This window comes from Esox lucius, chromosome 17 (assembly GCF_011004845.1).
Source record: "Esox lucius isolate fEsoLuc1 chromosome 17, fEsoLuc1.pri, whole genome shotgun sequence".
In the NCBI taxonomy this organism is placed as follows: Eukaryota; Metazoa; Chordata; class Actinopteri; order Esociformes; family Esocidae; genus Esox; species Esox lucius.
In genome coordinates this window covers 41,035,825-41,058,031 of record NC_047585.1, presented here as the reverse complement: position 1 = coordinate 41,058,031, position 22,207 = coordinate 41,035,825, and the positions used below count along the sequence as shown (strand labels likewise).

At 43.2% G+C, this 22,207-nt stretch overlaps 1 protein-coding gene across 10 annotated transcripts in view; it reads left to right on the top strand.

Moving 5' to 3' along the window:
* The first annotated feature begins 559 nt into the window (after window positions 1–559).
* LOC105008572 (potassium voltage-gated channel subfamily KQT member 2) overlaps window positions 560–22,207 on the top strand; it is a 41,694-nt gene continuing 20,046 nt past the window's right edge. For all 10 annotated transcript variants that reach the window (XM_013138100.3, XM_020055902.2, XM_020055908.2 and 7 more), the window contains exons 1-4: window positions 560–1,000; window positions 17,084–17,174; window positions 18,995–19,121; window positions 19,631–19,806. In XM_013138100.3, coding sequence (XP_012993554.1) covers window positions 699–1,000; window positions 17,084–17,174; window positions 18,995–19,121; window positions 19,631–19,806 — 696 coding nt within the window. In that variant the 5' untranslated portion in view covers window positions 560–698. The remainder of the gene's footprint in view (window positions 1,001–17,083; window positions 17,175–18,994; window positions 19,122–19,630; window positions 19,807–22,207) is intronic.

Below are 22,207 nucleotides of genomic sequence, written 5' to 3'. Positions count from 1 at the left end.
CTTGTGGGAGAGACCTTGTACTCGGCCTTGATTCAGGGTGGTTTGTGGTCTGTCTGAGTTCCGTTGGTCTTCTAGTGTTGTGCTTGGCAAAATAAGCAGAGCGATTTTTTGTTTTCATTTCCTGCCTGTCCAGAGGTTTCCTTGGATTGTGGCCACGGTGTCTCTGCTGATGTCAAAAGGCATTACAAAAACATGTGATTGATTGATTTAATATACTGTAATGCATTTCTTCAGATGGATAGCTGAACATATGGATAAAAGTAAAATAGCATTTTTAAATAACAAAAAAAAAATGACTGAATTGAATAATTATCTGCATTCGTTTGTTCAGTTGTTGTTTGTTAGGCTAAACCAATTATCAAACAGCTGTGTGTCATGGCTGATATTTGGCTATCCATTATGTACATATTTGGCTATCCCTTTTTTAAATGTATTTCTTGTCCCGCTAATTAAAATGTTTCTGTTTTTCTATTGTCAGGTGGCCGGAACTGGAAGACGCTGATGCAGGAGAATTGTGTTCATTGCAGATTCTTCTCTGCATTGCAATTGGCTTCTCAGAAGCACTGTAGCCTCTGCCACGCGCACAGGCTGGGGCTCGAGCTCTCTAATGGTCATAGCCCACACGCCCAGCACTGCGATGCTGCTACCTGGTAAAGGGCGGAAAAAAGATCCAAGCTCCCCATGACAGTATCGCCAGAATGGTCAAGAAATCCGGTAACGGCGGGGTTTACCCAGGTCCACCTGCGGAGAAAAAGCTCAAAGTCGGCTTTGTTGGGCTTGAAGCTGGGGCTACGGACTCGAACAGAGATGGGGCGCTGCTCATAGCAGGTGCGGATGCCGAGGCAACAAAGCGAGGCAGCATCCTAAGCAAACAGAGATCCAGCCTCTCTGGCAAACCGAAACCTCCAAAGAGAAATGCTTTCTACAGAAGACTGCAGAATTTTCTTTACAATGTTTTGGAGAGACCAAGAGGATGGGCATTTATTTACCACGCATACGTGTAAGTATTTGTTTTCTTCTCAACATGGGTAAAAAGGAAGAAGAGGTGCGGGAAAATTGCTACCAGCCTCCGACACTCGTGTCTCCGGACTGGAGGCGTGAAAGGGTCTGAATAATTTTTCGTTATTTTCTTTATATAGCAGTGAAAACATACCAGACGACTGACTCCCTTAAAAGTGTAAGCGAGGGTTGTGGGGTTAGCAATCAGTCAGCATTATTTAATAGCTTTTGCGCGCTCTCATCTTTTTGATGTCATCATACTTATGTTATTAATTTTGCCATGTATTTTGCGGTAGCCTAGGCTAAACACGTTCTGTCTATAGACGGTGGTGTTTAAGCTAGGTTTCATATTCAGTTATGCGATAATTATATACCCTTGCTTCTTGGCAACCGTGTGTGGTTGCCGCAGACTTCATAAATAAGTTTTACATAGATGGAACGGTTCCTTTACGGTTTGTCGATATCAAGGGCTATGCTACACCAGATTATAGCGAGTTGATAAAAACTCGAGACATCAGAAAACCTCTTGCCTGCCTTGAGCGTGAATACCATCATGAAATGCTATCTACACCCTTTTTTTTTTTAAATCAACATTGTATTGTATTTTAAATCCACTAAGTGGCCTAGGCTTTCACCTACACAGTATATACCGACACCTATAGGCGAGCCACGCGAAATTGTCTAAGAATAAGAATAGGCCTGATGTTTTGGTGTTAATAGTGCCATTTGCTTGATGTTCACAGATGTGCCTCAAGTCTCATCTTCACCACTTTACCCGTGGCATTTGCGCCAGACTTAGCCCTTCAACAACATGTATTAGTCCCAGTTGATTTAATGTGATTCCGGCAGAGCTAATTCAGCTTAGTGGTGCAATGATGGGCTTCATTCAATTCAGCACCACCAGCAAGTGGACAGCTCCGTTAACTGCTAGTTTTTGCGCCAGTAATGTAAACCACGTTTGGGCGCTAAGATCGTACAGTGTACTTTAAAGCTTTTTCTTTTACTGTATGTTTTCCAATGGTGTTTGGCTGGATCTTTTTGAACCGGAGCAGATATTTTAGAACAATGAGCATTGAAGGATGGGAAGACAGAGTATCCTTGCAGTCCCACATTTTAATTCATTTTCGTCTCATGCATAATTTAGATAGGCTACTCCTTCTCCCCATCGTTTACAACCCGTTTTCTCTATAAATATCGTCCTGGGCTCGGTCGGAAAACACGAAATTCACATTCGCATTCTCCATGTCGGTGGATGAACACGTTTTCCCTCTCTTTCTCACTTTTCAAGACAAATGTCCAGTTTTATTGCTCTGTGAAATCCTCGTAGTGTGCCTCTCACCATCCTTCCCATAGAAACACAGTAACGGGCCTAACCTTATCAGCATGATTTACCATGGAACTAGCATGTGGACAATGCATCCAAGTCATCAGGGTCAGCCTGAGACAAATGAGAAGTCTTGTCCCTGCTATGTGCGTTTTCACACGGGCACAGAGTTCAGCCTAGGGCAAACATGCTAATGCACGGGTTCAGACACTGGTATCCTCGGCCAGCAGTGATAAACCTTCACTTGCAGAGGGGTCGAAGTGGTAAAAGGGGAAGTGACCAAGTGTGAAACTGCTATCTGTTTCAAGCTACTGAGGATATTTGGTTTGTATTGTAAACTGCATCATTGACTAAACACTGGTTTCATCCATCCTATTGCTAAGCCCAAATAAACCCCTGAGTGTGTGTTTAAGAGGACATGTGTATTAAGTGCTTGCTCTTTTCAGTGCTGGGTGAGTTTTATGGTTCCAGGATGCATTTTAGTCATAGGCTGGACTCAGTAATAACTGGGAGAGGTATGAGGTAGGTGTTAGGTAGTAACTTGGTTGGGTGTGCAGTAGTAACTGGGCTGGGTGTTAGGTAGTAACTGGGCTGGGTGTTAGGTAGTAACTGGGCTGGGTGTGAGGTAGTAACTGGGCTGTGTGTGAGGTAGTAACTGGGCTGGGTGTGAAGTAGTAACTGGGCTGGGTGTGAAGTAGTAACTGGGCTGTGTGTGAGGTAGTAACTGGGCTGGGTGTGATGTAGTAACTGGGCTGGGTGTTAGGTAGTAAGTGCATTGGGTGTGAGGTAGTAAGTTGATTGGGTGTGAAGTAGTAACTGGGCTGTGTGTGAGGTAGTAACTGGGCTGGGTGTGAGGTAGTAACTGGGCTGTGTGTGAGGTAGTAACTGGGGTGGGTGTGAGGTAGCAACTGGGCTGGGTGTGAAGTAATAACTGGGCTGGTTGTTAGGTAGTAACTGGGCTGGGTGTTAGGTAGTAACTGGGCTGGGTGTGAGGTAGTAACTGGCTGGGTGTTAGGTAGTAACTGGGCTGGGTGTGAAGTAGTAACTGGGCTGTGTGTGAGGTAGTAACTGGGCTGGGTGTGAAGTAGTAACTGGGCTGGGTGTGAAGTAGTAACTGGGCTGTGTGTGAGGTAGTAATTGGGCTGGGTGTGATGTAGTAACTGGGCTGGGTGTTAGGTAGTAAGTGCATTGGGTGTGAGGTAGTAAGTTGATTGGGTGTGAAGTAGTAACTGGGCTGGGTGTTAGGTAGTAAGTTGATTATGGTGTGAGGTAGTAAGTTGATTATGGTGTGAGGTAGTAAGTGGATTGGGTGTGAGGTAGTATCTGGGCAGGGCTGGGTGTGAGCTGGACCCTGCTCAAAATGGAGATGTATGCATTATGTTACAAGTAGTAACATAAATATATTGACAACATTTTGGCAATTCTACGTAAATGAACATTTGACTATAGACGGATCAAAGTGTGGTAGCCTAACCGCTCTGAATCCAAGCATATAACAAATTAGCTAGATTCAAAGCTGAAAGATTTATGTGGAAGATTAACTGTACAGTTTGGGCTTTTTTGTGTCTGTGTATGTGTGTGTGGGTGTGTGTGTGTGTATTTGTGAGAGCATATGTTAACTCCGGAACCAGGATGCCGTTCTGGGTCTGTTATAGTAGCTCAATAAGGTAGCTCAATAAGCTACATGTCACTGCGCAGATGGGCACACTTCAGAGGAGCATGTGAGGAACACTGCCTGTTCTGTCCATTACTGTTCTCAACTGAGGGAGTCCAGGTGAAATTAACCTGACGAGGAGCTAATGTGGCAGTTTGTGGTGTCATTATGTATCAGTACATTGTTATGTGTTATCAGTTTAAAAGAGAGGCCGATGCTACCCGTGCCTAGCCCTTAGCTAGAACCTTGTGCGGTTCTGAAACCACATTCACCAAGCGTCTCAATGTAGCATTATAGATCCAGTCGGCTACCACCCGTTATTCTGATTGAAGTGGCCATCAGCAGTTCAAACAATGCATCTGTTTTCCTCAACCTGTTTTAGTGAAACGCTGAGGGACCTGATGGGAGCAATCTAACCATTCTTAAGTTCCTAGACTTATGGACGTCAGTTATACAGTCCCCTGCATACAGTTATACAGTCCCCTGCATACAGTTATACAGTTCCCTGCATACAGTTATACAGTCCCCTGCATACAGTTATACAGTCCCCTGCATACAGTTCCCTGCATACAGTTATACAGTCCCCTGCATACAGTTATACAGTTCCCTGCATACAGTTACACAGTCCCCTGCATACAGTTATACAGTTTCCTGAATACTGTTATACAGTCCCCTGCATACAGTTATACAGTCCCCTGCATACAGTTATACAATCCCCTGCATACAGTTGTGCTCAGAAGTTTGCATACCCTTGGAGAGTTGGTAATATATGTACCGTTTATAAAGAAAACATGAGTGACACGTCTTTTATTCCTTATGGGATTCATATTCAACTTTAGGTCATAACAGAATGGCACAATCATAAAACAAAACATGGCAACAAAGAAAAAAATGAACTGACCCCTGTTCAAAAGTCTGCATACCCTTAGTTCTTAATACTGTGTATTGCCCCCTTTAGCATCAATGACAGCTCTTTTGCAATACTTGTCTATGAGGCCCAGAATTCCTGCAGGTGGTACAACTGCCCATTCCTCTTGGCAAAAAGCCTCCAGGTCTTTGGACTTCTTATATGAACCGCACGTTTGAGATCTCCCCAAAGTGACTCAATGATATTAAGGTCAGAAGACTGTGATGGCCACTCCAGAACCTTCACCTTTTTCTGCTGTAACCACTGGAGGGTCAACTTGGCCTTGTGTTTTGGGTCATTGTCGTGCTGGAGTGTCCAATGCGTAGCTTTCGTGCAGAAGAATGCAAATTGTCTGCCAGTATTTTTTTATAACAGGCTGCATTCTTCTTGCCATACATTTTTACAAGAATCCCTGTGCCTTTAGATCTCACACACCCCCAAACATCAGTGAGCCACCACCATGCTTCACAGTGGGGATGGTATTCTGTTCACTATAGGCCTTGTTGACCCCTCTCCAAATATAGCACTTATGGTTGGGACCATGAAGCTCTATTATGGTCTCACTCCAAATTACTGTGTGCCAGAAGCTGTGAGGCGTGTCAAGATGTTGTCGAACATATTGTAACCAGACTTTTTTGTGGCACTGGCGCAGTAAAGTCTTCTTTCTGGCAATTCAACCACACAGTTCATTTTTGTTCACATATTGTTGTATTGTGCTCCTTGAAACAACCACATCAACCTTTTTCCAGAGCAGCCTATATTTCTCCTGAGGTTACCTGTGGGGTTTTCTTTGTATCCCAAACAATTCTTCTGTCAGTTTTGGCTGAAATCTTTCTTAGTCTACCTGACCTTGGCTTGGTATCAAGAGATCCTCAAATTTTCCACTTCTTAATAAGTGATTGAACAGTACTGACTGGTATTTGCAAGGCTTTGGATATGTTTTTATATCCTTTTCCATCCTTTATATATAAAGTTCCATTACCTTGTTACGCAGGTCGTTTGACAGTTCTTTTCCGATCCCCATGGCTCAGTATTGAGCCTGCTAAGTGCATCCATGTAAGAGCTAACTATTTATACACAGACACAAATTGCAGTTTAAAAAGCCACAGGTGTGGGAAATTCACCTTCAGGTGCCACAGGTGTGTCACCTTGTGTGTCTGTAACAAGGCCAAACATTCAAGGGTATTTTAACTTTTGATCAGGGCCATTTGGGTGATTTCTGTTATCATTATGATTTAAAAAGGAGCCAGACAACTATGTGATAATAAATGGTGTATATGATCAATATCCTTAATTAGAAGACAGTTTTTTTGCACGATCAGTCATATTTAAAAAATCAATGCCACAATTTCACCTTTCCTGCCAGGGTATGCAAAGTTATGAGCACAACTGTATGTAGTTGGGCAGTAAAGTTAACACTTCTGTTTTTCTGTAAAATAAAAGTAAATAAAAGATGAATGTAAGGCAAGGGTACAGAACGTCACTTTATATTTCTGTCTGTTTCAGCACATATAGTGTATGTTTTACCAACAGCACTTTCAGAGTTGCATCCCTCGTTTTTATGCTAGCATTGCGACAATTCAATTTAAAGCAGTATGAAGAAGTATACAATCTATTGTATGCTTGCATATCCCTTGCATGCAATAACAGCAAACCCATCGACATCACCAAACTCTTGGTATCGTCCTTTGAGATGCATTACTGTAGCCATTTTTAGCTGGTCCTTGTTATGGGGAGTTTCTGACTTCAGTCTCTTCTTCAGTAAGTCACAAGTTCACAAGTTCAATCGCATTTAAATCAGATTTCAAACTTTTTCCCCTGATGAACTACTTGATTGTGTTGGTAGTGTGTTTGGTGTCATTGTCCTGTTGTGTTGTGAAGCCTGAAGTTTGGTGACATTTTCTTGTATATTGGTTGCCAAGGTGCTTCTGGACACTTCTGAATCCATTCTGCCAGTGCCATCATTTGTAACATTATCAGATGAGTGAGCCTGTTTCAGAGGCAGCCATGCATGCCCATGCCATGACACTACCTTCCCCATGCTTCACAGATGAGGTGGTATGCATGGATTACCTGCAGATCCGTAATGTATTTTCCTAAACTGCACAGGCTGATCTCTGCACTCTCAGGAAATTCTATTTTGGCTTTTCTGTTTTTGGTGATGATCTGAAGTTTGCATCTTGCAGTGTGGCCTTTGTAATTCTGCTGCTGAAGGCTTCTGCGAACAATAGATTTTGACAATTTCACCAGATCATTCTGGAGGTTGTGGGTGATTTAACTGACACTTATATCAAGGTTATTTTTTTACGGGTCTGGTCATTCTTCTCTCATTAACTCTAATTGTTTTCCTTGGCAGACCTGCGCGTTGCTGATTGCAACAACACACCAGTGGGTTCTTTCTTTGTCAGGTCAATCCAACACAAACTTTAATTCTTATTGAGGTCCTCTTTATTTTTTGCATCCAAACAGCTGGCTTTACAGCTAATATATGAAAGTCTTCATGTTGGATTTTTGCCCACTGACACCAAACACAGATTCCCAAGGCATAAGCAAAGTAGGGAGTTGAGACTAAACATGAGACTATACAATCAATGCAGCAGGTATCACCATTTCATTAGTTAGAAACACCTGTGAGCCAAATTTTCATCTAAAGTGAATGGGATTGAGCTCTGACAGTGCCGTTATTTTTAGTCGGTAAAACAGATAAGTCTTGAAATGGACAGAAATCAAAAGTGACATTCTGTACTTGCCTCATATTCATCTTTTAGCTGTGTTTTCCTATATCTTGCGTGTACAGCAAAATTAGCCTGGCCCAATACTTAAAGAGGGCATTGTTGATTAAACTGTATGTTACAGCTACTGTAGAATCCCGTTTCCCAAAATGTTGGGAAGCTGCGTAAAATGCATATATTACAAAGACAACATGTTGACACTGAGAAATGTTATTGTGTGATGGGTCATTTATGAGATCCATGTTCACAAGCCTTTTTCTACAAGTGAGATGGCATGAAATGATCAGACCAGAGACAGGCATGTATGTGGTATGAGTAAGGTATAGGATATTCTTTTATCAGCAACCAAACATATAAGTGGCATTCCAGGGTGCCTTACAACAATACCTTGGTGTTATCCGAGAAAACAATTACAAGAAGATAAACCTAACCAGACGGACATCAGTTAATCTCTGCTTCTCCTTGCCTTTGGTCTGTTTCCTCAAACCGCCATCCTCCTTTTGTCCTTCATGAACGCTGCCTTTAATAGGAAAGAGAGGTCAGGGGTTATTGGGCACTGCTAGCTTTAATCAGGTAATTACTGAAGCCTACCTCCCAGGAGATGGTGCCAAGACTCCTTCTTCCACACCTGACCCTTCACAATTGTTTTTGGAAAAATACATGACAATTTTGAATTTGATGCCAGCAACACGTTTCAAAAAAGTTGGGACAGGGGCATGTTGCGTCACCCCTTCCTGTAACGATAATCTGTGAGCGTTTGGGAACTGAGGAGACCAACTGCTGTAGTTTTGAAAGTGAAATGTTTTCCCATTCTTGCTTGATAATGTTCACATCTTGCAGTTCTAAGCTCAGTGTAAAACAGGAAAAAAATCACCCTGAAAAGTGATGAGAGTGCCTCAGTCGCCATGATTTGTTTTCCTCAGCAAATATGTCCGGCCTTGTAACTCGTTCAGTAGATGTGAACGGATGGGAGGAAAGAGGTATATTTGGGAGGAAGGTTTTCAGACGCTTTTCTTCACATATGTCATTATGGAGTTGAGAGTTATTTCATAGGAGCCAGTAATTTCGGAGGTGGCAGTTATTTTGTACGTGACAGCTATTTCGTAGGTGCTAGTTATTTCGGCGCTGACATTTATTTCGGAGGTGACAGCCTTTGATGAGCATGATTTTCACGTGCAAGCGCACGTGTCTGTTTACCATTGTACGGTGGTTTTGCGGGAATGTGCGTGTGTACATTGCAGTCTTGACAAACAGACCCAGTGTAGCAACACACTGCAGCGGCACCCCAGTAGCAGCCTGCCTTCAGGGAACGACAGCGACGGGAGATTGGTGACAACTCTGTCAAAAACCTTTGACCCTGTACTTGTACGAAGCACGCACACACACACACATCTTTGACCTCACAGACGATTATGTGTTCTTACACAGTGTACTGGATGGCCAGCCATATCTGAGGTGTTTGTGAATACGTGCTGGAGAATACTGCAGCGTGTTCAGAATACCAAACAGCCTTTCCCTTCCCTTCTGAACATTCCACAGATCTCTCTTAATCCCTACCCTAAAGCTTACAGATGAAGGGGGTGTGAAAGCTCAAGGACTGTTGAATGGTTTTTCGAAACTTCTCCTGTTTTGATAAAGTGTCTGATCAAATGTAGTGGACTATGAAGGGAATAGTGTTGCATTTGGGATGCAATCATACTTCTCATTTACTGTCAAATGCCTTGAGTTCTATCTTTCTTGTTCTTGATATTGACATAATACGGTCAAAGCGGTCAAGTCGTCTGTTGACTGGCTGATTTTTGATTGTAGCCTTGTCATGACATGTAATTATGTCTCTGTCCTCAAAGGTTACCCTGTCAAGGACAGGCCACACACACACACACACACTCACACACACACGCACCCACACAATTGCCAGATTGCATCAGCCCATGTCAACATAATATACTGTACAATGCCAAATGCATTTTGATACTACACTTCATTGTCAAAACCAACTTTTTTTTGGTCATCATGCCTCTTGAACTCTCCCCAGGTTTATCACTGATCTTCAGATTACTAAGTTAATTGCCCCATTCTTCATTTGACTTATCCTATACCAACACCAGAGCCACAAGCCTAACCGATCGTGCGCTCCGGCACTCGGAGGCCTCCATTTTAAACCAGTTTGAACCGAATCACTTGACCGAAGCGTAGGCAGTGGCACCAATTAGCTCGGTCGACTCAAATCCAATCAGCAGCTTCACCTAGAGAGGCAGTGCTAAGACGTGAGTGTGCACCGTCAGCCTCAGTGCAGAGTGCTTGTATTCCCTGCTGGACAGCACTTTTCTGCCAGCTCCTTTGAATGGCACGTCAGGGAGTTGGAGGACCCCGCCAGGAGTGTGTGGCTATAGCTGCAGTTCCTGATTTGTGCTTTACCAGTTCATCCGCTGAACTCCAGCATTGTATGGAATTAGATTGATGTCTGGAGCGACTGCATGTGGATGTATCAAAAGCAATAGGCCTATACACACACACACACACGCACACACACACACACACACACACACACACAAAAACATACACCGTTACATTTGAGGACAAATGCACACACCCGTGATTCTTTCTGCTGGGCTGCCCTCATGTTACGGGCATTCTACTGTCTGTTATATTTTTGTGTTTTGTGAAATATTTTTTCAGTTCCCCTGAGCTGCTGGCCTGAGGACGAGAACTGGAGCTCCGCAGGGGCTTGTTTGGAGTGCATCCTCTCTTTCTCTCTCTCTCTCTTTTTTTAAAAACTCGGTTCTCAGTTTACCTCGTCCCACATTGCCCATGCCTCCCCCCACCCTACCTCCTCTCCTCTGGGCTCCCAGGGAGGCCTTGGTGCAGGTCTGAAACGGGCCAGGTTTTTTCCCTCAGGCACCTGATCTCTGCACTCCCTGCGAGCCAACTGCTGTTGCTGAGTGGGCTGTTTTTCTTCCAGCCTGTCTGGCAGCATCTGTCTTAGCCCGCGGCGAGGTGGCGTGACGGCTCGCCGTGGCTGAGCCCTGAGACACCATCGGCCTGCCGCTACTTCCATTGGAGAAATGGCCCCCGGGGAGAAAAAAAAGCGTTTATCAATGACGGGAGCCTGGTTAACGCTGTGGAGTAGAGGGATGGAGCGTAGGAAAATGAAAGAAAGAGGTGGACAATTAGGGGAAGAGGGAAATAGAGGAAAGGAGAGAAAAGAAACAAAGTAAGGAGACCCTGACTAATACCTTGAGGCGGAGATGAGCAACACAAGATAAAAAGGCCACATCTATGAAAACCCTGTTGGACATTCTTTTGAAGAGTAGTGAGCGGGCGTGAAACAGAGCATGGTTTAGTTTTCATCCCCACATGTCTCCATGTGGATGGGGGTGGTTAAGGGGGTGTAAACAAAAGCAAATGTATGTGATTGGAACGGATGTACTTAAAATGGATATTGCCGCTCGTTGTCTTCAGAATCGACAGTGGTCTATAGTTACTTTTTTTGCAAACATAATAGTATGACAAGGTTATATCGACTGACCTGCTTCCCTATGCTGGCTTGCCTCTGAGGTTAGGCAGGGTGGGTCCCTGGGTGCTGCTGAAAGTGGGGCTCTTTTCTTGGGTCTGAGGGGACCCTACTGCCCCTAATTAATCCCAAGGGAAGGGTGCTGTCTTTCAGATGGATCGCTACACAGCGGTCCTGGTACTTTTACAGGAGGTCAGGTTGGTGTCTTGGAAGAAAATAAATGAATAAATAGGAATATCTTTTATTTGGATTCGGCTTAAAACCTTTTTGGTCTAACGTGCACTAATGAATACATTGCTGAACAAGGGGAGCCCCTTTGGGGTCCCCTAAGCTCTTCAATCAAATTGAGTTGAGGATATCTGCTATTTCCAGTGTCCAGTGGAATTTGCCCTCAGGTTGACATATTGACCCATGTCTTCGTTTCATAATCAATGTGCTAAAGTTAGAAGATATCTCTTCCCTGGCATTACTTAATACACTGTTCACCACCATCTCCATGTTCCCAGAGGCTCGATATTGGATCTTGAATTATCCAGGATGAAATTAATCCTGTAAACTTAACCATGGTATTACATTATACAGTGGGTATAAAAACTCTACACACCCCTATTAAAATGCCAGGCTTTTGTGATGTAAAAGAATGAGACCAAGATATATCACGTCAGAACTTTTTACACAATTAATGTGACCTATAACGTGAACAATTCAATTGAAAAACAAACTGAAATCTTTGAAGGGGAAAAATAGAAAATAAAAAACTCACAATAACCTGGTTGCATAAGTGTGCACACCCTTAAACTAATACTTTGTTGAAGCACCTTTTGATTTTATTACAGCACTCAGTCTTTTTGGGTAGGAGTCTATTAGCATGGCACATCTTGACGTGGCAATATTTGGCCACTCTTCTTTGCAAAAGCACTCCAAATCTGTAAGATTGCGAGGACATCTCCTGTGCACAGCCCTCTTCAGATCACCCCACAGATGTTCAATTGGATTTAGGTCTGGGCTCTGGCTGGGTCATTCCACGTTAATCTTCTTCTGGTGAAGCCATGCTTTTGTGGATTTGGATGTGTGCTTTGGGTTGTTGTCATGCTGAAAGATGAACTTCATCTTCAGCTTTCTAATGGACGCTTGAAGATTTTGTGCCAAAATTGCCTGGTATATGGAACTTTTCATAATTCCCTCCACATTGAATCTAAGGCCCCGGTTCCAGCTGAAGAAAAACAGCCCCAAAGCATGATCCTGCCGCCACCATGCTTCACTGTGGGTATGGTGTTCTTTGGGTGATGTGCAGTGTTGGCCTGGATTTTTTCTGTGTAAGAAAACGCTTCCGTCTTGCCACCCTACTCCATAGCCCATTCATATGAAGAATACGGGAGATTGTTGTCACATGTAGCACAAAGCCAGTACTTGCCAGAAATTCCTGCAGTTCCTTTTATGTTGCTGTAGGCCTCTGCGAAGACTCCCTGACTAGTTTTCTTCTGGTCTTTTCATACATTTTGGAGGGACGGCCAGTTCTTGATAATGTCTTTGTTGTGCCATATTTTCACCACTTGATGATTACTGTCTTCATTGTGTTCCATGGTATATCTAATGCTTTGGAATTTATTTTGTACCCTTCTCCTGACTGTTTTCGTGTATTAACAATGAGATCCCTCTGATGTTTTGGAAGCTCTCTGCAGACCATGGCTTTTGCTCTTAGATACAACTAAGAAAATGTCAGGAAAATCCTACTAGAACAGCTGAACTTTATTTGTGATTAATCAGAGTCATTTTAAATGATGGCAGGAGTGTAATGACTTCTATTTACCATGAGTTTGAATGTGAATGGTTAATTCTGAACACAGCCACATCCCCAGCAATACGATGAGTGGTTGCACACTTATGCCACCAAGTTATTGTAAGGTTTTTATTTCAAAATTTTCCTCACTGCTCCCAATTTAGCACACTACTTTTTACCCAAGCCTTACGGGGAACAGAGTGCTGTCTTGGCAACAAACAGGTATCCATGTCCACAATGTGTTTGGGGAAGCTTCATCAGTCATCATAGACCCTTTGCAACGGACGAGACAGTCTTATCCAAGCACTCTGTGACTGTGACACAGTGACTGGTTCTGGTTAAGGAATACAACGACCACATGTTCGCTAATAACCGAGGAAAACATGCAGATATCTGCACCAGCAGACAAGCAAATGCCGCCAAGGAAAAGACGAGTGCCACCGTTACATTGTTAATACTACAACCGCCAAGCCTTCTCAGACCAACAGTATCAGCCAGAGCCGAATGCCGTTTCTCGTCATTAGAATATGAATCGTCCCTATTAGCATACACATTCTCCTCCACAGCATCACCATCCAGCCAGAGAATCCGTTCATCTACTGGGTCGTCATCAAACTATATAGAATAGTCAGAAATATATTACAGAATTTGTTTGTTTTAAATTGTTAGTGAATTTGAAAAAACACAATCATTATTTTGTATTGAAGGAATAAATAAAATGATTATTTCTAAGAACACAGGTTATAGTATAGTTCGTTCGTTTATTACACCCTACAAATGTACAAAATGATAATTACACAACACTTAAATTATTCAAAATTCAAAATATAGTATTCATTATCATCTCATTTTGATGATGTACAAGGTAAAATAACAGACATTATCAACCAGTTTGAGATGTTCAGAGGATGTCCACATGAAAAGCCATACAAAGGCCTAAAGCATGGTTGCTTGATAAACACAAAAAACATTTCAAAGAATGAATAAAACATAGGCTACAGCCTATTTGTAGAAATACAATTGGTAGATCCAAAGATATGTAGCCTCTCTTCAACTAACAACATTATTCAATTAATTGTATTTGTAAATTGGATTAGCAGAGTAAAAGGATGATCAAAGGATGATTTACAGTAGCCTCCACTGTCACGGTGCCTTCCAGGAAGCTCGACTGCATTGCTTCCTGTCACCGGCCTATTAACCACCACCATCCATTCTTCCAGTTGCTACAGTAACACCACATTCACAGAACACCCCGGACTCTGCACTATTACACACACCTGTTCCTCATCACATCACCCTGGACTCTCCATCAATACACACACCTGTTCCTCATCACATCACCCTGGACTCTCCATCAATACACACACCTGTTCCTCATCACATCACCCTGGACTCTCCATCAATACACACACCTGTTCCTCATCACATCACCCTGGACTCTCCATCAATACACACACCTGTTCCTCATCACATCACCCTGGACTCTCCATCAATACACACACCTGTTCCTCATCACATCACCCTGGACTCTCCATCAATACACACACCTGTTCCTCATCACATCACCCTGGACTCTCCATCATTACACACACCTGTTCCTCATCACATCACGCTGGATCCTGATTACTACAGCCTATAACTGCCCTTGTGTTTGTCTTTGTGGAGTATTGTCGGCTAGTTGTCCGTGTGGGTTCGTTGCTTTTCTCACCTAGTGCTCTTGTTTCTTTGTATCAGTTCCACCCGTTTCGGCCTTGATTGTGTTATCCATTATGCTTTTCAGATTAGTAAACCCTTGTTTTACTGTTCATCCTGTGCCTGGTCTCCTTGCTTACCACACCATGACATACATGACTAATTCAATTTAAAAATCTAAATTTGATTAGCAGAGTAAAAGGATGATCAAAGGATAACTTACAGTAGTGTCTTGTAGTGGTATTTAATTTCATGACTAATTATTTCCCGTTTTGTGAATAATTATTTATTGTAATACATCTGTAGAATCTTAATCTTCAGATAAATTAGCAGAGACATTTCAAAGAGAGATGATAGGATGTGTATGCAATATTGTTTCTCTTTCTCTCCTAAGATAAACAGTAACGTGTAATACCTTTGTTGAATTGGTAGTTGGCTTTTGTTAAAGAATGCCTGGTATTTAGTTTCTTAAAAAAATATTTAGATTTACATTTTATATTTACATTTGATGAATTAGCCTACACAAGAAGTTGAATCTCCTCAATAACGTGTGATACAGTACATACGTTGAATTGTCAAGTAGCCTACATGGTTTGTAGTATGTTTCAATAATAGCCTAATTAAATTGTTGAATGGTCATGGAAATCTTGTATTTCACTTGTATATTCATTCACATTCAACCAAGACTCTATCATTCATCTGGGAGTATCGCACATTCTTCCATTGACATCATGCATTCACTGAGGGGTGATTAGCGCCTGGGTACCGTTTGGGTACCAACGCTAAGTGTCATGGGCTGTTGGCGGATTAAGTCGGGAAACAGGGTAAAAAGAACAGGTAAATAGTCTCTATATAATTTCCGTTTGTGACTTTAGAATTCTGACAATGGAACAATGTAATATTCCCCCATTTAGGAAAAGACAAGGAAGGAGGAGGTGTGGTTCTTTCAAAATGGCAGTTTAATTTCAATTACAAACTCAAACGCCAATTCACGTAGGCTTTAGGAGATCCCAGTGTTAAAAGGGTACATGCAGGCCATGATGGACCTGCCCACGATCCAGTCGGTTGGCCTGTTTTTCCGTTTAACTGGCTGATGCCCTTCTACTGGGCGGGGCTTATTAAATAAAGGGAGGGACATTGACAAATAGGAGCACAAGTAATAGCTAGAAGATGTTTTCTTTGGTAATCTAATCCCTGAGTCAACAGGGTCAGGAGGACAGTTCATTGTAATTGCTCCTGAGTGGTTGCTTTAAATGTCTTCTTGGCATACTTACCTAGTACAATAATGTAAAGAAAAACAACAACCGAATGCATGACTGAGTCAGGACGTAATGTTTAGTAGAGGTTACCCAGACACATTCAGGTTTTACATGCGCCTTCTCACTGGCTTTAGTTTTTGTGGGGGAGGCTGAGAGCCGGATGGGAATTAATATTTATCTTCTATCCAGAGCATGGAGTCAGTACAGAAATCCACTGCCATTTGTTTAAAAAAGATTCCCAAACCTAACGGCAAATAATTAGTACTACATACTGGATATCCTGTTGCATCTTGCTTCTACTATTACTTCTAAAACACTGTGCCTTCCAATTTTCCCATGATGGCTTGCTGGAAGGTGCCACTGGGGGGTCTAATTTGCCCCTTACACCCTCGATAAATGTCATTCCCTCCTCTTTGGGAGACTTGTTCAGATGGCAGAGGCTTATGTCAATGTGGAAATGCAGGGCCTAAGGGGATCAGGAAGAAGTTAATGTTGGATTTTAATTTTTAGACGCTCTCTGCTTTCCAGTACTGGATAGTAGGCTCTCTCAAATACTTTCGGGAGTTCACCATTGAAAGCAGCAGAACACCAAGAGGTTTTATGTACATAACTCGGAAATTATTTTGAGATCAGAAGAAAGCACAATTACTTGGTTTACTGCTGAATACCAATATGCTGTTTTCTGGACAAAAATGTTGGTCCTTGCTTTTTCCTGAGTTATCTCATTTCCTGTCATCGAATGCCTCCATCTCCCTCTCTACCCACCCTTTAACTGCCCATCTCTGATGTGCTATAACATGTTGGAGCCACTAACTAGTGCAAAACCAAGAGTGACAGACTTTCTCTTTTCCCCAGCCCTTATGCATACTCCAGCACTGGAAACCTCTTGGGTCCCTAACTTGTCATTGTCAGGCTAATTGCCTGCATCTCCCGCAAAAGCTAATATGTCCCTTTATGACCAAGCAGGGGTCGTGTGAAACTCATCCATTCCAGATAAATCCATTTCATTTGTGAAGGAGCCACTGAAATCCCAGCAGACTGTGTGTGTGTGTGAAATTGGTTTTACTTGCTTGATAACGAACCTTCCTGCGGTAGCTATAAATGGGTGATTATAGTCACTGATGGACAAGAAATGCTATTTGTAATTGAAAGTTTACTCGATTAGACAGGATGTGCAGCAGATTCATCTGGATGTGTTTTCCCTTATTTTTGTTGTACACAGTTTTCTGCTCGTCTTCTCCTGCCTGGTTCTCTCGGTGTTCTCCACCATTAAGGAGTATGAGAAGAGCTCAGAAGATGCCTTGTATATACTGGTAGGCACTTTGTTTTAGTAACACTTACTGTGGAGAAACATGGCCCCCATTAGCTTCCATTACGTCACTTGTACGAGGTCATTGTTAATTATTTACCTTAAGTGTGTTTCACATTACATTGTTGACCTATAAATATAACAATCAGTTGTTTACTATCCAGTTTGTAGGGACTCAACTTTAAAAAATAGAAGCCTATTATCTTCACCAAACTGTATGCAATAATACACCTACAGTGGGGAGAACAAGTATTGGATACACTGCCAATTTTGCAGGTTTTCCCACTTACAAAGCATGCAGAAGTCTGTAATTCTTATCATAGCTACTCTTCAACTGTGAGTGATGGAATCTAAAACAAAAATCCAGAAAATCACATTGTATGATCTTTAAGTAATTAATTAGCATTTTACTGCATGACATAAGTATTTGGTACAGAAACCTTTGTTTGCAATTACAGAGATCATACATTTCCTGTAGTTCTTGACCAGGTTTGCACACACTGCAGCAGGGATTTTGGCCCACTCCTCCATACAGACCTTCTCCAGATCCTTCAGGTCTCGGGGCTGTCGCTGGGCCATACAGACTTTCAGCTCCCTCCAAAGATTTTCTGTTGGGCCACTCCAGGACCTTGAGATACTTCTTACGGAGCCACTCCTTAGTTGCCCTGGCTGTTTGTTTCGGGTCGTTGTCATGCTGGAAGACCCAGCCACGACCCATCTTCAGTGCTCTTACTGAGGGAAGGAGGTTGTTGGCCAAGATCTTGCGATACATGGCCCCATCCATCCTCCCCTCAATACTGTGCTGTCATCCTGTCCCTTTTGCAGAAAAGCATCCCCAAAGAATGATGTTTCCACCTCCATGCTTCACGGTTGGGATGGTGTTCTTGGGGTTGTACTCATCCTTCTTCTACCTCCAAACACAGCGAGTGGAGTTTAGACCAAAAAACTATTTTTGTCTCATCGGACCACATAACCTTCTCCCAGATGGTCATTGGCAAACTTCAGACGGGTCTGGACATGCGCTGGCTTGAGCAGGGGGACCTTGCATGCACTATAGGATTTTAATCCATGACGGCGTAGTGTGTTACTAATGTTTTTCTTTGAGACTGTGGTACCAGCTCTCTTCAGCTCATTGACCAGGTCCTGCCGTGTAGTTCTGGGCTGATCCCTCACTTTCCTCATGATCATTGATGCCCCACGAGGTGAGATCTTGCATGGAGCCCCAGACCGGGGGAGATTGACCGTCATCTTGAACTTCCATTTTCTAATAATTGCGCCAACAGTTGTTGCCTTCTCACCAAGCTGCTTGCCTATTGTCCTGTAGCCCATTGTAGCCTGGTGCAAGTCTTACACAGCTGTCTGGTCTTGGCCAGTGTGGAGAGGTTGGAGTCTGTTTGATTGAGTGTGTGGACAGGTGTTCTTTATACAGGTGACAAGTTCAAACAGGTGCAGTTAATACAGGTAATGAGTGGAGAACAGGAGGGCTTCTTAAAGAAAAACGAACAGGTCTGTGAGAGCTGGAATTCTTACTGATTAGTAGGTGATCAAATACTTGTCAAGCAATAAAATGTCATGCAATAAAATGCAAATTAATAATAAAAAATCATACAATGTGATTTTCTGGATTTTTTTATTTTATTCCGTCACTCACAGTTGAAGTGTACCTATGACAAAAACTACAGATGTCTACATGCTTTGTAAGTAGGAAAACCTTCAAATTCGGCCGTGTATCAAATACCTGTTCTCCCCACTGTATGTGTTTATTGAGTTACCGACACCTGCAGCAGTGATGTGATGTAACAGAAAGCCTCCGTCCCTGACCAGGAAATCGTGACCATCGTGGTGTTTGGGGTGGAGTACATCGTGAGGATCTGGGCCGCTGGATGCTGCTGCAGGTACAGAGGATGGAGAGGCCGTCTGAAGTTTGCCCGCAAGCCCTTCTGTGTGATCGGTGAGTCCACCGCCGTCACCTCTGGGGTCGTGTCTGTCTTCGACCCACCCGGGGAGTGAGATAAAAACTGTCCTCCAGCCCTCGAGAAAGTGGCCCGCATTTGGCCGTTAAATGTATTGCATTAATAAATCAAAAATTATTTCCATGGACCGCTTGGCCATCCGTGAAGGTTCGAGTTGGGTCGTCAGCTCGTTTTGCGTCATGTACATGCATGCACTTCTTCCCTTCCCCTCGGTGCCAACGACTGATTTGTGGTGATGCTGCTGGCACGAAATGGCGGCTGTTATCTGCAGTTGTCGGGGAGATGCCAAACATATAGGTCTTCCTTTGATCCTAATCTAATCCAGTCGATTATGTCCCCGGGCATGATTCGAGTTGGTCATGTCATTGTCCGTCATCTTAATGTTGATTATTTCTATTTCCTTTAATACAGAAAACATCCATAATAATGTACCGCGGTCCCTGAATGATTTCTGTGTATTGTTATTTCTCTGCCCGTCTTGCTCCAGATGTGATGGTCCTGATCGCGTCCATCTCCGTCCTGGCGGCTGGAACCCAGGGGAACGTGTTTGCTACATCGGCCATCCGGAGCTTGAGGTTTCTGCAGATCCTGCGCATGATCCGGATGGACCGCCGTGGGGGCACGTGGAAGCTCCTCGGGTCTGTCGTCTATGCTCACAGCAAGGTGATCATGGACTGGGCTTGGAGAGCGTGCGCGTGCGTGCGTACGTGTGTGAACCAAGGCCTGTACCTCATCATCGCTATCTGGCTCCGGGACCGCATTGCAGCATGTTTTTATAAATCCAATATCTGGACTTGAGCTTTCACGGTCCGGTCAAAGTTATTGATCCAGGTTCATTGATCAGACTCCCTGCTGTGTAACACATCACTGTCTCTTCCTCCTAAACCACACTGATTGACAGGCAATTCAAACAACCATCTCTGAAGTAACACCTTCTGGCAACGTAACATCATGCCTAGATTATATTTCTTCACCAGGGCCTGCCACACAACAAACAACCCATCAGGCTCTTCACAGGGCGTGCTGCAAACGATCCCATACCCACCCATCTTGACCCACGCATCTTAACGCTGCCTGCCATCCGTCAAAGACTCCAGATGCTGCCTAATGCGTCCCAAATCTCACCCTATGCGCAATCTAGTGCACACATTTTTAAACAAAAAGCCTAAATGTAGTCCTGGTCAAAAGTAGTGCACTAACTGTGTTAAGTGTAGGTAACAAGGTGCCATTTGAAGCACTTTGCGTCATGAAGGAAGTGTCCATCAGAGGCAGCAGGTTCCCCAGAGGGTGCTGGAGTGTAGCAGTCTTATGAGACCTCCCGGTCTGGAGAAGTGTCCGGGCCACGTGGATCAGGTCCCGGGTCTGGCACAGTCAGCAGAAGACGAGAGGGCTGTGGACTATTGACTCTTATTGGATTTGGCCCGGCCATCGTCTGCCAATCCTGTGAGATGAAACCGCAAGATAGCTGTACGGCTTTTAATGTATCGACAGTCATAAAGGCAGGGTTTTTCTACAAGGTGATATTCTGCAGAGCCTAGGCAGGGTTAGACGCAGGGCAAAGGATGATCTCTCTGTGTGTGTGTGTTTTTGTTTGTTGTAGTGTGAGTATGCTCATTTGTGTATATACTGTAGTCAGTATGAAATTGTGGACATTTGATAGTCATGTGACTGTCTTGTTGGCCGTCCTCTGTCTTGGGGGTAGAAGCCCCACGATAACTCTGCCCGCTGGCGGCTGCCCTCTGAAGTGCCCTGTGATTGAAGTGCCACAGCCACGTCGAGTGGGGAAACTGTAGAACTGTGGAATGTACAGAGGCAGGTGTTCCAGAGTTGTCTCTCTGAAACATTGCTGGCAACTGTGTTTTTCTCATAACAGTAACTACAGTACATATGCGTCATCATGCAGCCTTTATTTAGCAAATATGAGTTGTAGGTTGTCCTGTTTGGAAGGCGAGAACTGACTCTCGAACTTTCTGAACACTGTATTTGACATTTTGACAAATACACAGAACAAAATCCATGAATTAATAATTCAGGCGTTCTTGCGCATTGTGTCCTAACAAGCATGATACAGAATTCCACATGACACAGCTTGGAAAGTGGAGGCCTATATATAGAACAAATAACTGTATCAGCAGTTTCCACTCTTTCCCAAACCATCACTTGCCACACAAGGAAAGAGGGGAACCCTTACTGTTCACAACAACAAGTCTTTCTGATTTTATCTGTAATTTCTACTCATCATGAACATCGGAGTTTACTCTGTATACTGCACCTTGTTTAGTTGAATGAGTTGCCTCTGGATTCTTCCGAGTACATTTTGTCGACAGTCATTCTCTGAAGGCTTTTTAGTTGCTTCTTCCGTGATGAGCATTTTGTTTGCTGAAATACAACATCTCTATCATAGAATTACTCATGACAGCAACAGTATCCTCTCCATATAAAACATACGTAACGATGTTCATGGACTGCATCTCTGTCACTCAGGTTTGTCGTTGCCATGGTAAATAACCTTCTATAGACGCTGTAGCCACACTAATGATCAGAAATTGAACCGGGGGCGAACTACTGTTTCATTGGAATTACACTTAAGGCCTTAGAAATATGAAAACATTGCTGAAGTAGGCTAATAATTAAAAACAACATTACCATTATCTTTATATTATGGAACATACCTTGACAGATGGCGGTGTTGTCACCAGCTGGCAAACTCTGTCGAGAATAGCGAAGATTCAGTGCAATCCCCTCAATATTAACTAGCTAGTTAACGTTATACAAAACTATTTGATGACATCAAACTGAGGATGAAAGGTTGAGCTATTAATTATTCCTGCCTTTGTCAGGTATGCACTTCAGACCAAATCATCATCAGCTCCTGTTGAGGAAGCATTGGGTGGAATTCTCAGTTGGTCACCAGAAGGAATGTTCAGCACAGTATTGTGACTCTCTTCTGAAAACACCCAATACGTAAAAAAAACAAAATCTGTTGCCGAAAAATAAAACAACATGATCTATTTGGTGTGAAGGTGTCCTGAATCAGCCGACACTGAAACAGGACAAGTACTGG